The following is a 19,860-nucleotide window of genomic DNA, read 5'->3' on the forward strand; positions in this document are numbered from 1 at the left end:
TATTTTTTTTTACAAAAAAAGCACTGTGTATCAGTATCAGAAGAATAACAATAAAAGAAACCTAAATAATATGTTTACTTTAAGGTAGAAAGGCAGTGTATTTGAGTGTGAAAAAATTTTTAATAAGGTAACTCTTGACCTTAATAATAAATCTATAAGAACTGTCATGGAGAATTTGTTTTGGAAGATCTTTGTGGAAAACATAAATATTCCAAAAAACTTAATCATGAGATAAGCATGGATTCAGATGTATACTGAAGGAGGAAAATCAACTGCAGATTTACAAAGTGACTACGTAAATGAATGCCAAAAGAATAATTATCCTTGTGCTAATTATATAATACACCATAAGATGCTTATCCAGGAGTGACACTGAATTTTCAGTAAACTGTGTTTTGCTTTTGAGACAAGGCACGATTTCGTTTAAACAGCATTCTTCTGCAGTTTCTCTTTCAAGCACTGGATTACACCTTGATCAAGTGGCTGAAGAACTGGTGTCATATTAGATGGGAGGTCCTCAACAATGATTGCACACAGAAAAGGAGATTCAGCAGGTAATGAGAGATGTAGTTATCTACATACAGAAAATTTTTCAATTCTCCCACTCATTTTGCAATCTAAGTCTGTGTGATTCACTCTTTGTAGATTGTTCATGACATACAAGACCCTTTTGTTTGTCCGATACATAGTCAGCAATGTCTTCAAACATTTAGGGCATTGGGTTTTCTCTGGTTTCTCAATGATTAGAGGGGAAGCTTCTTTGTACCATACATGTTTGTCGCATGAGAACGGTAATCCATTGTTGTACCTTCCCCCCCCCCCCACCATTAACATTTCTCACCTTAAAACATAAGCATTTTATCCGATAGCAACTAAAAAAAAAAAAAAAAGAAGAAGAAAAGGTTGTTTCATTAGCAAAGATGCCATTCTGATCATTTGAACAAAACAATTTTTAAATTATTCCTCTATTCCCTTGTAGCTTTAGTGTTAACAACAGCTGCACTTTCACTACATAATTTTTTAAAGACACCCCATAACAAGTCTAAAATTTCTGGAACCAGCAAGAGATTCATCTGAAAGAGAATTCATCAATATTCATCTGAAGAGCAAATGAGTCATCCTTAATTTTTAAATGACTTCCATCTACAGGAACACTTTTTGCATGCATCATCATAACCAATCCAAGAATACCTTTTAAAGATCCAGATACTTTCCCTTTTTGTGATCTGATCTTACCTAGTGCAGCAGATTTCTCTAAACTTAATCTTTTTTCAATTATTTAGAATGATGTGCAGTGTATTTTTAGAATTTTGAACTGTCACAGCTTGTAAAAGCTTAACTGTCTGCAATTGATATATTGATAAACATACACATCAATAATCATAGTCTACACATACTGTATAATGAAATGAGCTTATAGTCAAAGTTAATTTCATTATGCCAAGTGTGAGAATTGCCACTTAGCACAGCAAATTGCCAACAAGTGATTTCTTGCAGCCTGAAAGCTCATCATGAGCTTTTTTTTTAATGCAAATACGGCAATAAAAAAAAATGTAAAAAACAACACTAGTTGAAATTTTTGGATCGTTATAAGAAATGTAAAATAGTTAAGTTAATGGAAAATCAGCCAGGGGCCACCACACAGGTCATTATAACATGCCAAGACATTAAAAAGAGGGTTGTTATAAAGAGCTCTGACTGTATAACAATTACGGAAATAAATAGTTTGGCTTTTATGTTCCTACCACATAGTCACTGTCAACGTTTCATTAGAAGTCTGAAAAATATCTTGCATGTCATGCACAAAAAATGTCACAACTCAAATAGCATTTGTAAATTTCCATATATGGAGAGGAGAATTAACATAAAACAAAGGGAAGTCAAAGATGTGGAAGCTCATGCTATTGCAAACCTATGTGCTATAATCATAAACCCAAACCTGATGTGATTATTATGACACTACACTGTTAAATAAGAATTATTTTCTTTTTCCATTCTCTCAAAACTCTTTTATCTTCCTATCAGCTAATTCCAAAAGTCCTTTCGGAATCAGCTGATGGTGAGATGTTTATATATATATATATAAACAACACATCAAAAACATGCCAATACTGCATTATGTTTTTACATGCTTTGTAATGGTACTCTAGGATGTTAACTAAGGAAAGAAAAAGATATTAACTGAAAACACTAACAAAATTTTTCCCTCTAGAGAAAACATAAACAAGCTTACCTTTCAGAAATGAAGTCATATAAATACTTTGTTGTTAATGATTTTCTTACTAATTCAAGACATATTTGACGACCTTTGGCACTAAAATGAAATTTGAAGTAAATTACACATTCATAAATACATATACACACATAAATAGACATCTAATGTATATACATTATATATATAATATTCCACTGACGATATGGCAAAATATCTTTACAAATTATTTTCTACCTATACTTTTGCTCTACCCCCCCCACACTTTTCAATCACTTTTGTGATAATTTTTCATTCCTTTTGTCTTTACATTCATGGGTCAAGAACTTTCTTCACATTTTCTTGTATACTGTTATCCTTAACCCCCACCCACCTGCAATGGTACCAATAAGTTACATATTTATTACATTAATTTTTTATTAATTTTATTGTTCACTCAGTTATAATTTCTTATAATAGTACTGTTCATTCTTTTTTTTTTAAACATTCTATCCTATGTTTCTAGTAATTCTCACAATTTATGCTGCAATGATAACTAAACCTAGATCTGTTATAGTACATACGTACATCTATAATAAATATCAAGTGTGCACATACACACACAAAATATGTGCATATACACTCACTGACCACTGAATTATGACCACTCATCTGCAATGGACTATGTTGTATAGATTGCATTACAAAAATGGTGAAAAGCTTCATATGTTAGAGCAGTGGTAATTTGTAGCTGTTCATGCAAGTTAAAATGATAAACAGTTATGGGATGTATTAAAGATATAGAGTTTCAAAAGTGTATGACTGTGGGAGCTTGTGTCTCGAGCATTTCCATATTGGAAACTACATGTCTTGTCAGTTGTTCACGACCCACTGTGGTTAAGGTGTACAAAAAAGTGTTGAATGAACCAAACCACCTCTGAAGACAGAACTGTAAAGGAGTATGCAGGGTGGATGTTCGTAGTGAGCAAAGGGTGCAGTACGTACGGGCTCAACAGAAAGAGGAACACAGTGAAGATATCACCCATTTTGATTGGTGTCCAAATTCAACTTACGCCAATCCAATATGGATTGAGACATATGGACATGCAACTGTCATCTATTCCGACACTGTGGAAAGCCTTGCAGTCAGCATGGCTGCAGATCCCTATGGACATCTTTAGACATCTTGTGGTGAATAGAAGGTGTTATCATGTGAACAATGGACCAACAAGATATTAAGTAGATAGTTATAATTCAGTGACCAATGTGTACGTGTGTGTATCCATATTTATGGGTGATAATCCTTTAATTTTTACCACTGGATTGCTGCACTGATAATCATTGGCAAAAGATTATTAATCTTTTGCCAATGATTATTATAAATATTAATCCAGAAAATAAGTTTCTGGATTTTTATTTAATTTGGTGAATACTGTTCAGGAGTAAGAGGAAAGGCAAGGGGGTGATAATTTTTATACAACAGACCATCACAGATCCAAGCACTTCAGGGCTAGATGCTGCTTTACGAAATTTTTCAGAATACAGAAGCCCATACATGCCACCATGTTACATATTTTGTGTGTAAAAATTTACATTTATATTCTTACTATATCCATACTGTAAACAATGAATGAAATATCTCAACAAAAAAAATTAAATATTGAAATAAAAATGGACCTCGCATCCATCCTTAAAAAAAAAAAATAAATAAAAATATGGCCCAATGCAGAAAGATTTTCCCTCTCTTCCTCTGAATAAAAAATTTGACATGAAAAATGAAACACTATTTAACAAAATAATGTTTTATTTCATTAAATTTTTATTTAATAACATTTGAATTTTAATATGTTATTTACTAATCATTGTGTAATATGTATTGATAAAAATTAAGTTTGAAAATAGGGTAAGTAATGACAATTTATAGCTTTTATGAAACCTATCCCTGAGTGTTATAAGAAAATGAGCAGGTTACAGATACATTTCTACCACGTGCAGTTTTTTCCAGAACAAGTCCCATGTTATAGCATGATCAGCTGTATATTTATTAATTCAAATGAAAGAAAGATTAAAGTTTTCTCTATTTTATTTGAATTTGAAAAATTTGCTAATATTTTAATTTGTTTAAATGCCAATTTTAATAAACTAGCACAAAATACATACAAAAATAATATAAATATTTATATATATATAACATTTATGTATCAAAACATTACTGATAAAAATAAATATATTATATTTAAGTAGAAATAAAAGAAATCAGTGTATACATAAAATGGCCAAAATCAATTCATTTACATTTAATACTGGACTATTTGTCCCAAAGCACAGTATATCAAATTTCAGACCCATGTGATAGCTTGTTCTTTGTTTAATAACCTGCTGCAATTTTCTGTCTCACACAGAAAATTGTGATGTGTCGTTACAAAATTTTGTTTGAATATTATATCTTTGTATTTAATATAGTATCACACTACACTTATTATAACGAGTTGTAATAAGTACAGAATGAAAACTAGCAATGAGAAATGCTGTGGGCGGGCGGGGGAGTACAGTTCTGAATATGATTAAAAGGTGGAATTAACGTTCTACTAAATCTAATGCGAATATGTTTATGACTACTGTCCAACAAATTGGAAAAATGCCAAAAACCATTAACTTCTTAAACCTCAAAGTTTCCAATTTCAAGGCTTTACGGCCTAAATATTAATTTAATGATTGTATGTTGTAAAATATGGAAGGCAGAATGCTATTATCTTGATAAAATCTGAATAATTACACTAGTCTTCATATATTTTGATGTTTTCCAAAAATTCATTATGTTTCTGGGTACACTTTTAGTGCTAATTTTAAATATACATAAACTGCTTTTGCCTATTAGGTACAGTTTTTTTTTTTTAAAAAGTAAGAAATGTTTTCTTAGATACATAATCCATGTATAAGCAATATGAGTATTATTTTCTTTGTGACTGATAGGTGTAGATGTGCTGCCCAGACAAGTTTAAACATGTTGACACTTGCAATTGAGGTAGCTATATAAACTTCAAAGATTTCCTTATGCTTTCAGTTGATTACTAGATCAGCTGCACTAACTGCCATCTGCTTCTAAAGTGATTTTGATATTCTGTGACATTGACAATGGAAATGAGTGTGTGTGTGTGTGTGTGTGTGTGTGTGTGAACAATCAGAATATATTTTGTTACATTTGTTGCAAAACAAAGGCAGGATGTAACATCATTTGTCCCACAAGTTTTCTATGGGATCGATATGCTGCAAGTCAGAACTGTGTTCCTCAAACCATTCCTGCACAACAAGTGCCTGATGGCTCGGTGCATTGTCATATTGAAAGACACCATCACCATTCGGGAAAAAAGTGTAACATAGCGGGGTGTACACAGTCAGCCAGTCACGGTATTTACTCCACACCCTGGAGTAAATACCGTGACTCATCCAACCAGCACGCCTTCTTCCAGTCTTCTAATGTCCAACTCGTGTGCTCTTTGCAGCAGGCGAGTCTTTTATGCTGATGAACCTTGGTTAGGAGAGGATGCTGTAGAGTGTATGTGCGAGCAAGCGATGCATGGTCATGCCAGATATTGTTTCAGGTTGGCCCATGTTGTATTGGGTAGCCAATTCTTCAACGGTGCTGCTCCTGTTCGCCTGTACGAGTCATTGGACCCTGCGCTCACCACTAACATCAACCTTTCGCGAAGTGGTTCAGTCGTTTGGGAAATCGAGGGACCATCTTGTCGAGCACCCACAATCTGTCCTTATCAAAGTCCAATAAATCGTTCCTTTTACCCATCACACTCGGAATTTTACTACCTACTGAACCATTGACACCCCATCTATACTACGTAGGTCAACTAACTTCGAACTCTCTACCTAACGTGGTCAAAGGGTTGCATTCAGTTTTCATAGGGGGTGGTCATAATTCAGTGATCACTCAGTGTATGTGGAGGGTTTGTGATTGTGGTAAAAAGAAAGAAATGACATTTCCTGTTCCCATGGTGTGTGGAGGAAACTTCAGGATCACATTAACAATTGCTACTTTTGTTCCATAAATGCAGTAGATTATAACCTACTGTGTGTATGTCCTTTGTGTTATAACACGAAGAATAAGCAGAGCATTGTGTACTTCAACAACATTACTTCAGTTGTATAGCCAGTACCCCATGGACCTAAACTGCAAGTATCACCACCACAAGTTGTTCCTGAACATATGACACCAAAATCCCGAATCTGCCATATGTGATCTAAGGACGGTATAAACTATTGTGAAGAAGGAATTCACACAACTCTAGACCACAGCTGTTTATATAAAGTGAACTCAACAATCTTATGAGAAATTTAAATCTACTTAAAGGATCCACAGAGCTTTTAGGATCAAGAATGAAATTCAAGAATTTAGTGGTACCAGGGAACAGTCTTTTCATGAAAAAGAATTGGGTCGCCATTTTTCCCAAAGAAAGTTAAATGATATGTTGCAACTATATTCTTGCAGTTATGAACTTCTTTTGAAATTTTCTACCAACCAATAAAGTGGTGGCTATTTAATGACTCATCGAAGCAAAGCTTCAAAGGAACTCTCCATTCATAATGGAAACAAGTATGCATCCATTCCTGTAGCCCATTCAGCACACTTTAAAGAAAACTATGAAAATATTAAGATTTTTTCTGAAAAATTCAGAACATGGATCATGGTTCACTAGCATGTGGAGATTTTAAAGTTTTTGATTTTTTATGGGTTACAAAAAATGGCTTGCTTTCTGTGGGAGTGGGATAGTTGAGAAAAGCAATTTGTCCAAGTCCTGAATAAAGAAGAAAATTGTTTCATGTATGTCTGCACTAAATTCCATCACTTGTGTATTAAAAAATCCAAGTAGGACGTTTTGTTGGTCCTCAAATCTACAAGTTGCTGCTGGATTCTTTACTTGAAGAATTCATGAACCAAAATGAAAAAGATGATTGGGCTTGCTTTTAAAATGTAGCATACAATTTTCTGGAAAACAATAAACACCCAGATTATGAAATAATCATAGTGACATGCTGGAGAAGTTCTGAAAAATAGACTGCAATATAAATATTAAGGTACATTTCTTGCATGCTCATATCAACTATTTCCCAGAAAATTTAGGTAGTTTACAGGAAGAGCAGAGAAAAAGATTCCATCAGAACATTAAAAAAAAAAAAGGGATGCAATGTCAATATGATGGCTAACTACCACTGGATGCTAAAAAGAGGATCAGCAACTGAAATTGGTTGCTTGAGAAAGTCAAAAAGCCACAAATTTAACCCTGTCTAGTGTATAAGAAATCAAATTTGTGGCAACCTATTTTTGACAGGAGGATAAAGCAAATTTCAAGTAACCTTGAAATTTCCATTAAAAATATAGTTCAGATTTCTTAAGAGTAGTAAAACATCAGAGAACTCTTCTTAAAGGTGCAGACTAGGGTATTATTAATACTTTCATGAATATGTACAACAGACTCTCGATTTACCAGGATCAGATTAACCGGGACACTTCAAGACTCCAATTTAAAAATAAAAAATCAACCAGAAATCATAAAATTCAAGTAATAACTACAATAGGTATAAACAGATGTTTTGCAAATCGTAAATAAGCAGCAAGAAGTGGCATTATAAGTCGTCATTTGGAGATTAATGTGCCTATTATTTTGTTTCGTCATTTATGTCAGGGATGTAAATTTTTTTTATAGTAAATATATATATATTTTTTGTTTAGAAATTGCAAAAATTATGGGTAAACGCAAAAGAGTTGCACTTTCAGTTAAACAAAGACTTGAAATTATTCAAAAGTTTGAAAATGGTGCATCCGTTAAATCTCTAATGAACCATTATAACGTTGGTGACCAAACCACAAGTGACATTGTAAAATAATCTAATAAAGGGAAGCATCGTATTGGACACACGAGTATGGTAAGTTTTTTATCTATCGCCATATTTTTTACATAGATTGCTGAACATGTTTCGATACAGTAAGTCCCTGTCTTACACAACTATGGATTTATGTAAATTTGTTTTCACTCAATTTTTATTTTTTTTTTAGGATTGTAAAATTTAAAACAACAAAAAAATAATAATAAGCAATCAATAATGACGGTCACGGCACGCACAAATTGCACAAGTGAGATCGGAGTAAAAAGCAAAAAAATAGGGACAAAAAAAAAAAGAGAAGATTCTTACAATTATTTATGGTTTTTTAAATGTATAACTGAAGATTTCAGTGAAGGGGACAAACAATTCACCATAATAACATAAAAAATAAAAATCCACAGAATTGCAGCTATCGGTATTATCGCAAATGCAATAAGATCGAGTTTACTACCCATTATAATGAATTGCACTAACAGAAATGCCCAATAAAACAGAAAGTGCAAATTGCTTTTATTGACCTCCAGAAATGTGCTTTAGTAAAATGTGAGTTTGCGTGGGTTGATAACAGTGAGTTTTTTGTCTTAACCCTATGAAGTTCTTTACAGAAAATTTCATTTTGACCATTATCATGGTGCCAACTAAGAGAATAAGTGACAGCGGTACTAGTAAATCTATGAAGAAAAGGAAAGAGTTTTTCACGTTCCTGGTGCATCGAGTTGGATCAGAATATTAAAATAACAAGAATGTATGAAAATGGTCAAACATTAACAAGTATCGAGCTGAATTCAGATTTGCCAATAATAATATAGTAGCAATATGTTACTAGTCATTCCTGAGTTACGTAAAACTCAACAAATAAGACATCCTGGAACGTATCTCTTACGTTCAGAAGTCGGGGACTTCTGTATTTTTGGATTAACCGGAAACTTGATTATCTGGGATTTGTTTTTTACCATCTATTCCAGAAAATCGAGAGTCTACTGTCAGTTAAACGTTTCAGAACTTCTAAGAGGGGTAGGGTACATCCTGACAACTCGAAATCATATAGCAATGTGGGGTCGGAAATGCTTTCCTGAAGCGGTGTTGTACACAGAAGCACCATAAAGAAAAGAGACCGTAAGTGAGAAATCGTTTTAATAATACATGAAAAGAAGCAAAAGGTACATAGATTAAAGGAAGTGTTCGAAGTTTCTTCCACGGGCTACAATGCACGCCTCACATCTCCGACGCATGGACATCCGAACATTCTGGAATACTCCAGGCGAATTTCTTCGGCAGCTACTGCGATTCTTGCAACCAGCTCCTCAGCATTGTCAACAGGGGTGTCATAAACTAGCGATTTCATATGACCCCAGAAATAAAAATCAAGACATGATAGGTCGGGTGACCGAGCAGGCCAACGCACGGGACCACCACGTCCGATCCACTGTTGACCAAATGTGACATCCAGGTAGTTACGAACATCTCCGCTATAATGGGCAGGGGCTCCATCGTGTTGGAACCACATTGTCTGTTGCGTCGATGCAGAAATCTGTTCATCTCTCAAAAGTTGTGGCAATACTTGCTGCAGAAAGATCAAGTAGATAGGTCCGGTTAGACGACACGGTAACAGGTAAGGTCCGACAAGGTGATCTCCCATAATACCGGCCCATACATTGACCGAAAATCGAATCTGTGCTGCACGACGACTTCTGTGTACAACACCGCTTCAGGAAAGCATCTCCGACCCCACATTGCTATATGATTTCGAGTTGTCAGGATGTACCCTACCCCTCTTAGAAGTTCTGAAACGTTTAACTGAAACACCCTGTATATGTGTGTGTTTTCACAAATGGTTTTCCCTCCAAGTGTGCATAGTAGGTATACAGAAGTTTTTAAGTGTGCATTCAGTTTGTGTCACTCTATCTGTTGGGATGGCCACATAACTATTCCTGCACATGCAACCAGTTTTTGCCTCTGTTTAATCCACTGTTTTCAAGATGAAAACAAGTATATTTGCACTTACACTTGATTTCTCATTGACCACAGGTGCTACAAAGCTGAAAGAGAAGAATTCTGTGGACATCAAAGACAAAGAATTAAGTGAAAGTGAAATAGAAGAGAATATCGTTGTACTTGCAGAAAATAATAATAAGGTAGCAGATTACATACAAGCTATTCTATATTATATATAAAAATTAATAACAGCTTCAAGTGGTACTTGATTTTGAATGGAATGAAGGTATTTTCAAACTAAATAAAAGAATTGGAATTTTTTCTTAGCAGTGTACCATGTGGATTTATCAACTAAGTTCACAGAAATTGAAATTTTAAAGCATAGTGGGTGATTAAATTGTTAGTAGTATTGTAATAGAAATGAATGGCTTTTACCAACATCTTTGAAGTGACGACAATGTGCAGGACCAATCAAATATGAAGAAATGGCATCAGACTATACAGGGTGATTCACTACCAGTGCGACAAACTTGCAGGAGGTGTAGGGGGCACAAAGACGAATCGGAATCACACAGCATTGCAGGGTCCGAAATGCCTTCATCATGCGGGAGGCCGTGTAAACAAAGAAGCAAAGAAAAAGAACAGAAACAGCAACTCATTAGTGTAACAGAAATCATTTTAATGACAAGTTTTACAATGGCAAAAAGCCATGCTACAGAAGGTGTTCAAAAGTTCGAACAGAAGCAGTTACACAGGCTTCACAGTGCCGCCGCATGGAATCCCTAACGTTCTGGAAGATTCCTGGTGTGTCTCGAATCTCCCCGGCAGCTACAGAGATGCGAGCGATGAGGTCTTCAACTGAATCAACGGGGGTCTCGTACACCAATGTCTTCATTTGACCCCAGCAGAAGAAGACCAGGCATGATAGGTCCGGCGATCTAGCAGGCCAATGAACCGGACCACCATGACCTATCCAATGCTGTCCAAATGTAACGTTTAGGTATTGGCAGACGTCATTGGTGTAATGTGGGGGTGCGCCATCATGCTGAAACCACATTGAGCAGCACAACGACTGAGGAACATGTGAAAGATCAAGTGTGCTCTACCATCCAGACGACGGGGCAGAAAGTACGGTCCAACGAGGTGGTCTCCAACGAGAAGGTACGGTCCAACAATGCAGGCCGAAACATTGACAGAGAAACGGCGTTGAGTTGCACATGTTCACGTACCATGGGGGTTCTCCAAAGCCTACAAATGGGCGGTATGTTGATTGAGGTTCCCTCTCTTGTGAAACTTGCCTCAGCCGTGAACAATACGGACGCAGCAAATGCGCTGTCTGCTGCACTCTGTTGAAGAAACCAAGTAGCAAAAGGAGTAGAAATCTGCAGGCTCCAATGATTGGACGCGTTGCAGATGGTATGAACTCATTTGGTTTGTTTACAGTATCCTCCATACAGTGGATTGGGAAATACCCAATCACTGGCCTATCGCTCGAGTACTCGTACTCAGATTGCCTTCTGCAAGACATAGGACATTCTCCTCATTGTCTGGCGTCCTCGTCGTTCGCTCTCGATTCATGGTACCTCTCATGAAACAACCAGTCTCACGTAACCTTCTGTGCACACGTGCGAAAATCGTATGATGAGGAGCATGCCTGTGCAGGAAATGTTCCTGGTACAAGTGCAGAGCGGCGTGCCCGTTACAGTCTGCAGCTCCATACGCGAGGTGCATGTCGGCCAGTTCAACGTCTGAATACTCGTCCATCCCACTGCCTCAGGACCCGGTTCACAAATTTTTTTTTTTTTTTACGTGAACCCCAAACACGAGAGGTATTAGAACCTATAGTACTTAGTACCGTGCTTGGGTTGGAGGTTGAGAAGACGAAAGAAGTTATTTGTTGACATTGGACTTGAACTTCTGTAGACTGTAATTTTCAGGAAATACGAATAAAGGAAGGTTGTTCCAGAAAACGGCAGCTGAATGAATAAATGAGGAAGATGAAAAGTTGGTTCTGTGGGTTTGAAGTTGGACAGTAAATGGATGTTGGCTGGTGGCGGCACGTGTTCGGACTGTTTTGAAAGAGAGAGTGGGAATTATAGAAGCCAATTCAGAAGAACAGTGCCCGTGGAAGTATCTGTAGAAGAGGCACGCAGCAGAAACAGTATGTCTATGAGAAAGCGAGTGGAGAGACTGTTAGAGATGAATCATTAATTAACCTAACTGCCCTCTTCTGAATGGAATTAAGAAGCCTGAGAGAGGTTTTGGGGGCACCACCCCAGATGTGGGAACAATATTCCATGGCAGGGCGGATTTGCGATTTATACAGAGTGAGCAGCTGTTTGGAAGAAAAGTAACGCCGAGAGCGAAAGAGAAAACCAAGTTTTTTAGATGCAGAAGGAGCAATATTTGTAATGTGCTTGTGCCAAGAGAGATTAGAAGTCAGGGTAATCCCCAAAAGAGATATCATTTTGCATAGAAATCGGAGTGTCACTAAAGATAAGCATAGGAGCAGAAGAATCCTTTTTGCAAGATATAAGACAAGACTGAGTTTTAGAAGGGTTGAAATCAACTAAGTTGTCTTTGCCCCACTGGAGAATTACCTGAAGGTCGGCATTTAAGGAATTGGTAGCAGATTTTCGAGAAGTTGAAGCTGATTGAGCAGGACAAGGTTTCTCAAAATGGAAAGTGGAATGCAATGTGCTATCATTGGCAAAACTATGGATAGGATTTCCAGTCAATGGAAGAAGGACATTAATATACAAAAGGAAAAGAGTGGGGGAAAGAACTGAACCTTGGGGGACACCGGCATTAATGGAGAAATTAGGAGACAGAGAGCCATCTACCATCACCCTCAGTGAGCGATCAGAGAGAAAACTGGATAACCAATTACTAAAAACAGTTGGCAAACCATAAGATGGAAGCTTGTTTAGAAGACCTTTATGCCAAACACGATCAAAAGCCTTTGAGATGTCAAGAGCAACTACTTATGTTTCACCGAACCTTTCCATTGAATTAATCCATAAATGGGTAACATAAGCCAGAACATCACCAGTGGATCGACACTGACGGAATCCATACTGGAGATGGTTGATCAGACGGAAGGTTTCTAGGTAGTTTAAGAGTTGGCGGTTAATTGATTTCTCCATTACTTTAGAAAGAGTAGAAGTAATTGCAATGGGATGATAATTGGATGGGAGGGATTTGTCACCCTTTTTAGGAACTGGCTGGATATGAGCAAATTTCCAAGCAGAAGGAAAAACACCTTTGGAATAAGAAAGTGAAAAAAGGCGGCAAAGAATAGGAGTAAGTTCAGGAGCACAGGTTTTGAGAACAAGTGGAAAAATACCATCAGGACCTGGAGCTTTCTTAGCATCAAGATTCATCAAAATCCTTCTGATATGCTTTTGACGGAAGACCACAGGAGGCATTGAATGGACTGTTTTGGGAATGTTGAGAGGTGTTTTACCAAGATCATTAATACATGAGCTGGAAGAAAAATGGGATGCTAGAAGGTCAGCTTTATCCTTGGCTGAAGTGACAACAGAACGATCTGGTTTGGACAGAGGTGGGAGCAGAGATGGGCAAAAGTTGCGGCCAATAGCTTTGGCAAGAGACCAGAATGCTCGGCTACCATTAGGGCAAGAAGCAAGTTTTCTACTCTTAGCCTGTTCAAACTCTAGTTTGGACTGATTAATGACTGCTTTACAATTGTTGCGAGCTTTGGTGTAGGTAGAAAATGAAACTGAAGAATTAGAAACAAGCCAATTACGATATGCAACATTCTTCTCTTGAACAGCCTTAGCACATTTATTGGAAAACCAAGGTTTAGATAAAGGATGAGATTTTAAAGTGGAGTGTGGGATAAAGGATTCCATTCCTGCAAGAATAATTTCACTGACACAATCTGAGCAAACGTTGACATCAGAAGTTTGGAAACAGAAATCCGACCAAGGAAAAGAATAAAAGAAGTCTCGTAGGTCATCCCATTTTGCATTCTTGTAATGCCAAACAACATGAGGTTGGGAATAGCCATGAGATAAAGGTTCCAATGGAGAAGAGACAATCACCACGTTGTGATCTGAAGTGCCTAAAGGACCTCTCACTTCGACCGTGTACTTAGAACGATTGTTTGTGAGAAAAAAGATCAAGCGTATTGGCTATATGATTAGGACTGTCCGGTATTCTTGTAGGTAAGTGAACAATCTGTGCTAGGTTATTAGTAATTGCAAAAGCCTCAGCATTTCGACCTGCTGGGTCGGTGTGACTAGAAAACAGAAGCCAGCTACTGTTCTGAACATTAAAATCACCAAGGAAAATTACCTCACTGTTAGGAAAGTTGGACTGGAGAAAGTTAAGTTGCAAAGAGAGGAAGTCAAAGAGCTCCAAGTGATTAGTGGATTTGGGAGAACGGTAGAGACAACAGATGAATTTGACACAATGACGTAGAGAGATTTCAAGCCAGAGAAGATCAAAGAGAGGAGATTCTAAATTGCCAAGTCTCTGACTGGGAATATCAGAACGGACATATGCACAAGTACCACTTTTGAGGCAAAAGGAATCATACAGCAAATAATTTGGGCATCTGAGATGAGCAGTAGTTGAATCACCTGATAACTGAGATTCAGTCAGAAAAAGTACATGGGGTTTGGCAGACTGCAAGTGGAAATGGACATCGTTGAGATTAGAATTGAGACCCCATATATTTGTGAAATGAATTAGGAAGTCCTTGGGAGGTTTAGATCTTTTCGCAGATAAGCTTGCTCTATTAGTTTGACAATTCATGGTGTATTCAATAGTAAGAAAAAGTGGGTGGGACATGCTGTATGAAGTAATGAAATTTTTGGATATGGCGTACATGTGGTAAGAATATACCCAGATCCTTGACATGACGTGGCCTCGACAATGCTCCCCGCATACACACTACTCGGACTCCCTCCAGTCACTATCTGGCAGAGTAGAGGTAGCAAGATTATACACTAGCTGATCTGGAAGCCTCCTAGAGAGTTACCAACAGGTTCAGTCCGGTGTACTAACTAGTGGCCGGCCTGCGAATACCGTTTTAGAGCTGTACCCTCGAAATGTAAGGAATATTGGATCTCGCCACGGCGTTCATCATAACCTCAAAAGTCATCAATCATACTGCATGATGGAAGAGATAGGGAAGGGTTGACCGGAACTTATTAGCTCTAGAGACTAAACATGGGTTCCACCACTTCAAGCCTCTAATAAGCAAAGTGGTGGTATTTCATCGGTTGATGAAAGTCATCTACCACCTAGTACTGCCTGGTAACATAGAGGGGCAGCATTCCTCCATGTGGTGTGGTCGCCACACCTCAACCCCTGCTTACGTTGGTTCACACCTGGGTGGTCACCCACCATCTACTTGTACATGGAGGTTATACCCAGGATTACTAACAGTCCCACCATCGTGAAGGTGTAAGCAGAGGATTTGGCTGTCACAGACCGTCCGGACTTCGCCGAAATTGGGTACACTTGACTTGAGTGTCCCCCGAATATCAGTTCCATCAGCGTTTTAGACTCCCAGGTAGCAAGTACAGCTTGTCTAGCATATCTGAGAGAATGTCTGTGACAAGGACCAATGACGTTGTGACTTCCAGCGGGATCGCTGTTCATGCGACCTCCCGTTCAACGTCCTCTACCGCATGACAAAGGCATTTTGGACCCTGCAATGCTATGTGATTCCGATTCGTCTTTGTGCCCCCTACACCTCCTGCAAGTTTGTCGCACTGGTAGTGAATCACCCTGTGGTTGCAGAAATGTATGCTTATTTTTTTGTAATAATGATGCTGACGGGGAATGCTATGAAAAACTGATTGAAGGATTACTGATGAAAGGATCTAATGATAATTATGACTTTATCGGAAATAATACTTTCACAAGATCAATTTCTGTTATCATTTTGCTTGCTGCACTTTAGTAACAATGATGAATCAGAAGGTAAAGACTTTAAAATCCATAAGGTCATAATGAATTTAAAAATTAATTTACAAAAGCTACTGAAACTATTTTGAAACCAATGTATTGATGAAAGCATTATGAAACTGAAAGGAAGGCTGAAGTTTAGACAATATCTTTTTCCACAGGTCTGAGTAGTTATATTAGATTTTTCACAGAAATTTAACACTAAAGGTTTGGGTCTGTCAAACTGTGTTGCATTGTCTCTCTTACACAATCATACTTAAGAAACAGGCATTCATTTTCTTAACATTTGGTATACCAGTCCAGAACTTCTAAAAGATTAGATAATTAAAAAAAAAAAAAAACACTACCAAACTAGCATGCAACTCCAAGCATATTTGTAAATTGTGTAAAACACTACATCTTAAATTACATAGGGTCTAATAATTAACTTCCAGGGCTCGTTCAATTTAAAGAAAAACAGTGCAACCAATTAAAGGACCTAACTGATTTCCTCTTTACTTTTTTTGTATACACGAGAACCCCTACCATAACTGTTCTCAGTAATCTTGGTAGTGCTTTATTGTAATCAGTACTTTACTGCAATGCTTGTACAAATCAGAATCACATGATTGCCTGCAAAACTGTCCCACACTTGTTTCTTTTGCTCAATTAAACAACAACAAAAAAAAAACAAAAAAAAAAACCCTGATCTGTCATACATTTTGCCATCTTAAGATTTTAAGAACTTGATCACTAGTACAAACACTTCTGTGACTTGGAGGATAAATTTTTTGAATATTTTCCATAGCATATTGGTATCTATGCAGCTTATAGTAGTCTCTCCAGTTAATCAAGCCCAAGAATTAACTGTTGTTGTTATTTGGTTTTTAGGAGCATTAGCAACTAAGGCCATATTGCTCCAGGGATATGCGGTGGTCATTCCCTGACCTTTCCGCATTCTCCATATTTGGTGGTCACGGGCTCGAACCCCGGTCTAATCAAGAAGCGTGTGCTACGCACTGCCGCTCCTGCCCACCTGGCTACGGAGGAATTATCTTTATAGTCTCGATATTAGGATTTACTTATGCCTTGTGGGTAACCATATTTCTGATCCATGTATTCCAGTCTGTAAGAGTTAGGTTGAAACAGCCCACAATGAAGCAATCATGCTTGCTATCCCATTCAGTCCACCTAAAGAGATTTTTGTCATACTACTCTGAGTCACATGACCTGTAACATAACTCCACTATCATCTTCCCTTAAGTCATTTCACATCACATTGACTCAACAAGTGTGTTACTTTGATCTGACTCAGGGAACATTCTTGTCACTTCTGAGCAGTTTTTGATCAGAATCATTACTCTCCATCCCTTTATCATTCCTTAAACAAAATTCTTCATCTCATATCTCTGATTGGAGAGATCACCATTAGATGATTTGATCAAAAACTGAAATTCATTTAATTTGTTTACAATACTCTTGGCACTACATAAAGACAAATTAAGCTTTACACTTTATTGTTTTTGAAAATCCTGGTACATCTCCCTCATAGTTACTTAAGTATTTTTTCCACATGGCCTTATGTTAATTAAACAACTCAGTTCAGTGTCTAACTCTATAATCTCGCATGTAATTGTAATGCTATCCAGAGTAGAAAACTCAAGTTTTTACTGTGCAGTAAAAACATAGATGTTATTTGAAGTAACAAAGCACTGAAATTCACGTTGTTTAATTATCTTTATTTCCAACGTGGAAATACGTATATAACGGAGTCAAACGTTTCATGGTATTTTCTTGTCACTTCTTGAGTGACTGCAAAAAAGTGTAATTAAGTGTTATATTGTCTAATTCTTAAAATTCTAGTAGAATTAAATTTCTAAAAAAATTTATAAATTTAACTCAGATTTAATTCAAAGAATTTTGTTTTAAGGTTAAGTTAATCTTATATGTGTAAATAACAATAATAAACAAGACTTACAAGCTGTCTTTGCAATATTATTGTCACAAAAGATCACTTAGGTCATAAGAACTTATTGACTTGCTTAAGCAACACACACACACACACACACACACACACACACACACACACACACACACACACACACACACACACACACACACACACACACACACACAGAGAGAGAGATTTTCTTAAGGTGCCAGGTGGTTTGAAAGACCAGAATCTGAGGAATTATCTTTATAGTCTCGATATTAGGATTTACTTATGCCTTGTGGGTAACACTGCTGCAGATATTAGTTTAATGGATAATGGGGGGGGGGGGGTTAGTACACATTTTTGGATATGTGGTAAAAATAAATATATAAATTAAAATAACATAGGATAAAAATAAATAAACTAATTATATTGTTGGAAAACTTTTCCAGTCAAGATCTTGTTTTTAGGATGATAGACCTAGGTCACAGTGCACTCCTTAGTTGGTGGGGGGAAGGATTGTTTGGTTTGGGGATTGGTTAAGAAGTTTAAACTTAATTTTAATTTGGGTTAGGACTTTATTCTTAAACATGTATATGTGGCTGTTTTTGATCCAAATTTCTTGGTTGCAGTTAATGTTATCCATGGCTCCTATTAAAAAGGCTTCTTTGTAGACTATGTTTGTGGTATCTATCTGTAGCTAGTACTGGTGTTTCTGGAATCTCGCATATTAGTTTAAGTCCTCGGTTAATGGATGGAAAGCCGGGTATGAATTTGTTATTCTACTATTTCTCAGCGACCTTTTTGTGCTCTTTTACTCTATGAGTTTTCTTTTGCTTTGCCCTATGTAAGCTTTAAGGCAATCTCTACATTGTAGCTAGTATTGTAGTGTTTTTTTTTGTTTTTGTGGCAAGGGTCTTGGAGGGGTGGAGGTTGGGATGAGATTTTAATGTGTCTTTTATTGTTGTGGTTTTTGTATACCTGATAAAAATCTTTTTTTTTTGCTATTTCTTCATTGATATATGGTGCATTGGGGACGGTGATGACTTATTTATCTTTGTCAGGAATATTGTTGGAGAAATTTCCTATTGTGCATTTTATCGTTTTGGATATGAGTTTATATGGATATCCACAGTTTCTGAAGATGTGTTATCTGGAGGATGTCATCCCTTAGTGCTTGGCCCTTTGCAGAGGTAGCAGGTTCTCAAGACTAAGCTCTTCAAGACACTTAGTTTTGTGTTAAAGGGATGATCTGTCGAGAATATCTACCCTCACCACAAAAACCCCTATATACTGGCTACATGTAGGTTGGCCTAAAGCTTACAATAGGGCAGAGCAAGAGAAAACTCTTAGTCGGAGTAAAAGAGCACGGGAAGGACACTGAAAAAGGCAGAATAACAAATTCACACCCAGCTTTCCATACATGGACAGTGGACCACAAATGGGTATTTCCAGAAACATCAGCACTAGACATTTCTGGAAATAATTACAACAGACATCAACAAAGAAGCCACAGATAACATTAAATGCAACAAAGGAATTCAGATTAAAAACAGCCATCTTTAAGAGATGTCCTAACCCAAATTAAAAAGTTTAAATTTCTTAACTGGAACCCCTCCAAGGAGTGTACTAAATCAATCTCTACCAACCACCCTAGAAACAGAGGATCTGGAAAAGTTTTCTGATAATACAATTAGTTCCCCCTCCCATATATTGAAAAATGTGCAGTAACCTCCCCACATTATCCACTAAATTAATATCTACAGTAATGTTATCTGCAAGGCACAAGTAAACCCTGGTATCAAGACTATAAAGATAATCCTTTAAATTCTGGTACACCAAACCACCTGCTATGTGAGGTTAAAAAAAACTACAGCATATATATATATATATTTCACCCACAAACAAGTCAATAACTTCTTGTGGCCTAAGTGATCTTTTGTGACAGAGATATTGCAGACAGATAATAAGTGCTTATTTATTA

The 19,860-nt window shown here is 36.9% G+C and overlaps 1 protein-coding gene across 2 annotated transcripts in view; it reads right to left on the reverse strand.

Annotated features, from left to right (window-relative positions):
- Positions 1-19,860, reverse strand: part of Ifrd1 (Interferon-related developmental regulator 1) — a 185,481-nt gene that overhangs the window by 112,599 nt on the left and 53,022 nt on the right. For both annotated transcript variants that reach the window (XM_090371688.1, XM_090371687.1), the window contains exon 4: positions 2,234-2,314. In XM_090371688.1, the coding sequence (XP_090227814.1) occupies positions 2,234-2,314 (81 nt within the window). The remainder of the gene's footprint in view (positions 1-2,233; positions 2,315-19,860) is intronic.

Source organism: Mastigoproctus giganteus, chromosome 4, assembly GCF_048544385.1.
Source record: "Mastigoproctus giganteus isolate SK-2022 chromosome 4, ASM4854438v1, whole genome shotgun sequence".
NCBI classification, from domain to species: domain Eukaryota; kingdom Metazoa; phylum Arthropoda; class Arachnida; order Uropygi; family Thelyphonidae; genus Mastigoproctus; species Mastigoproctus giganteus.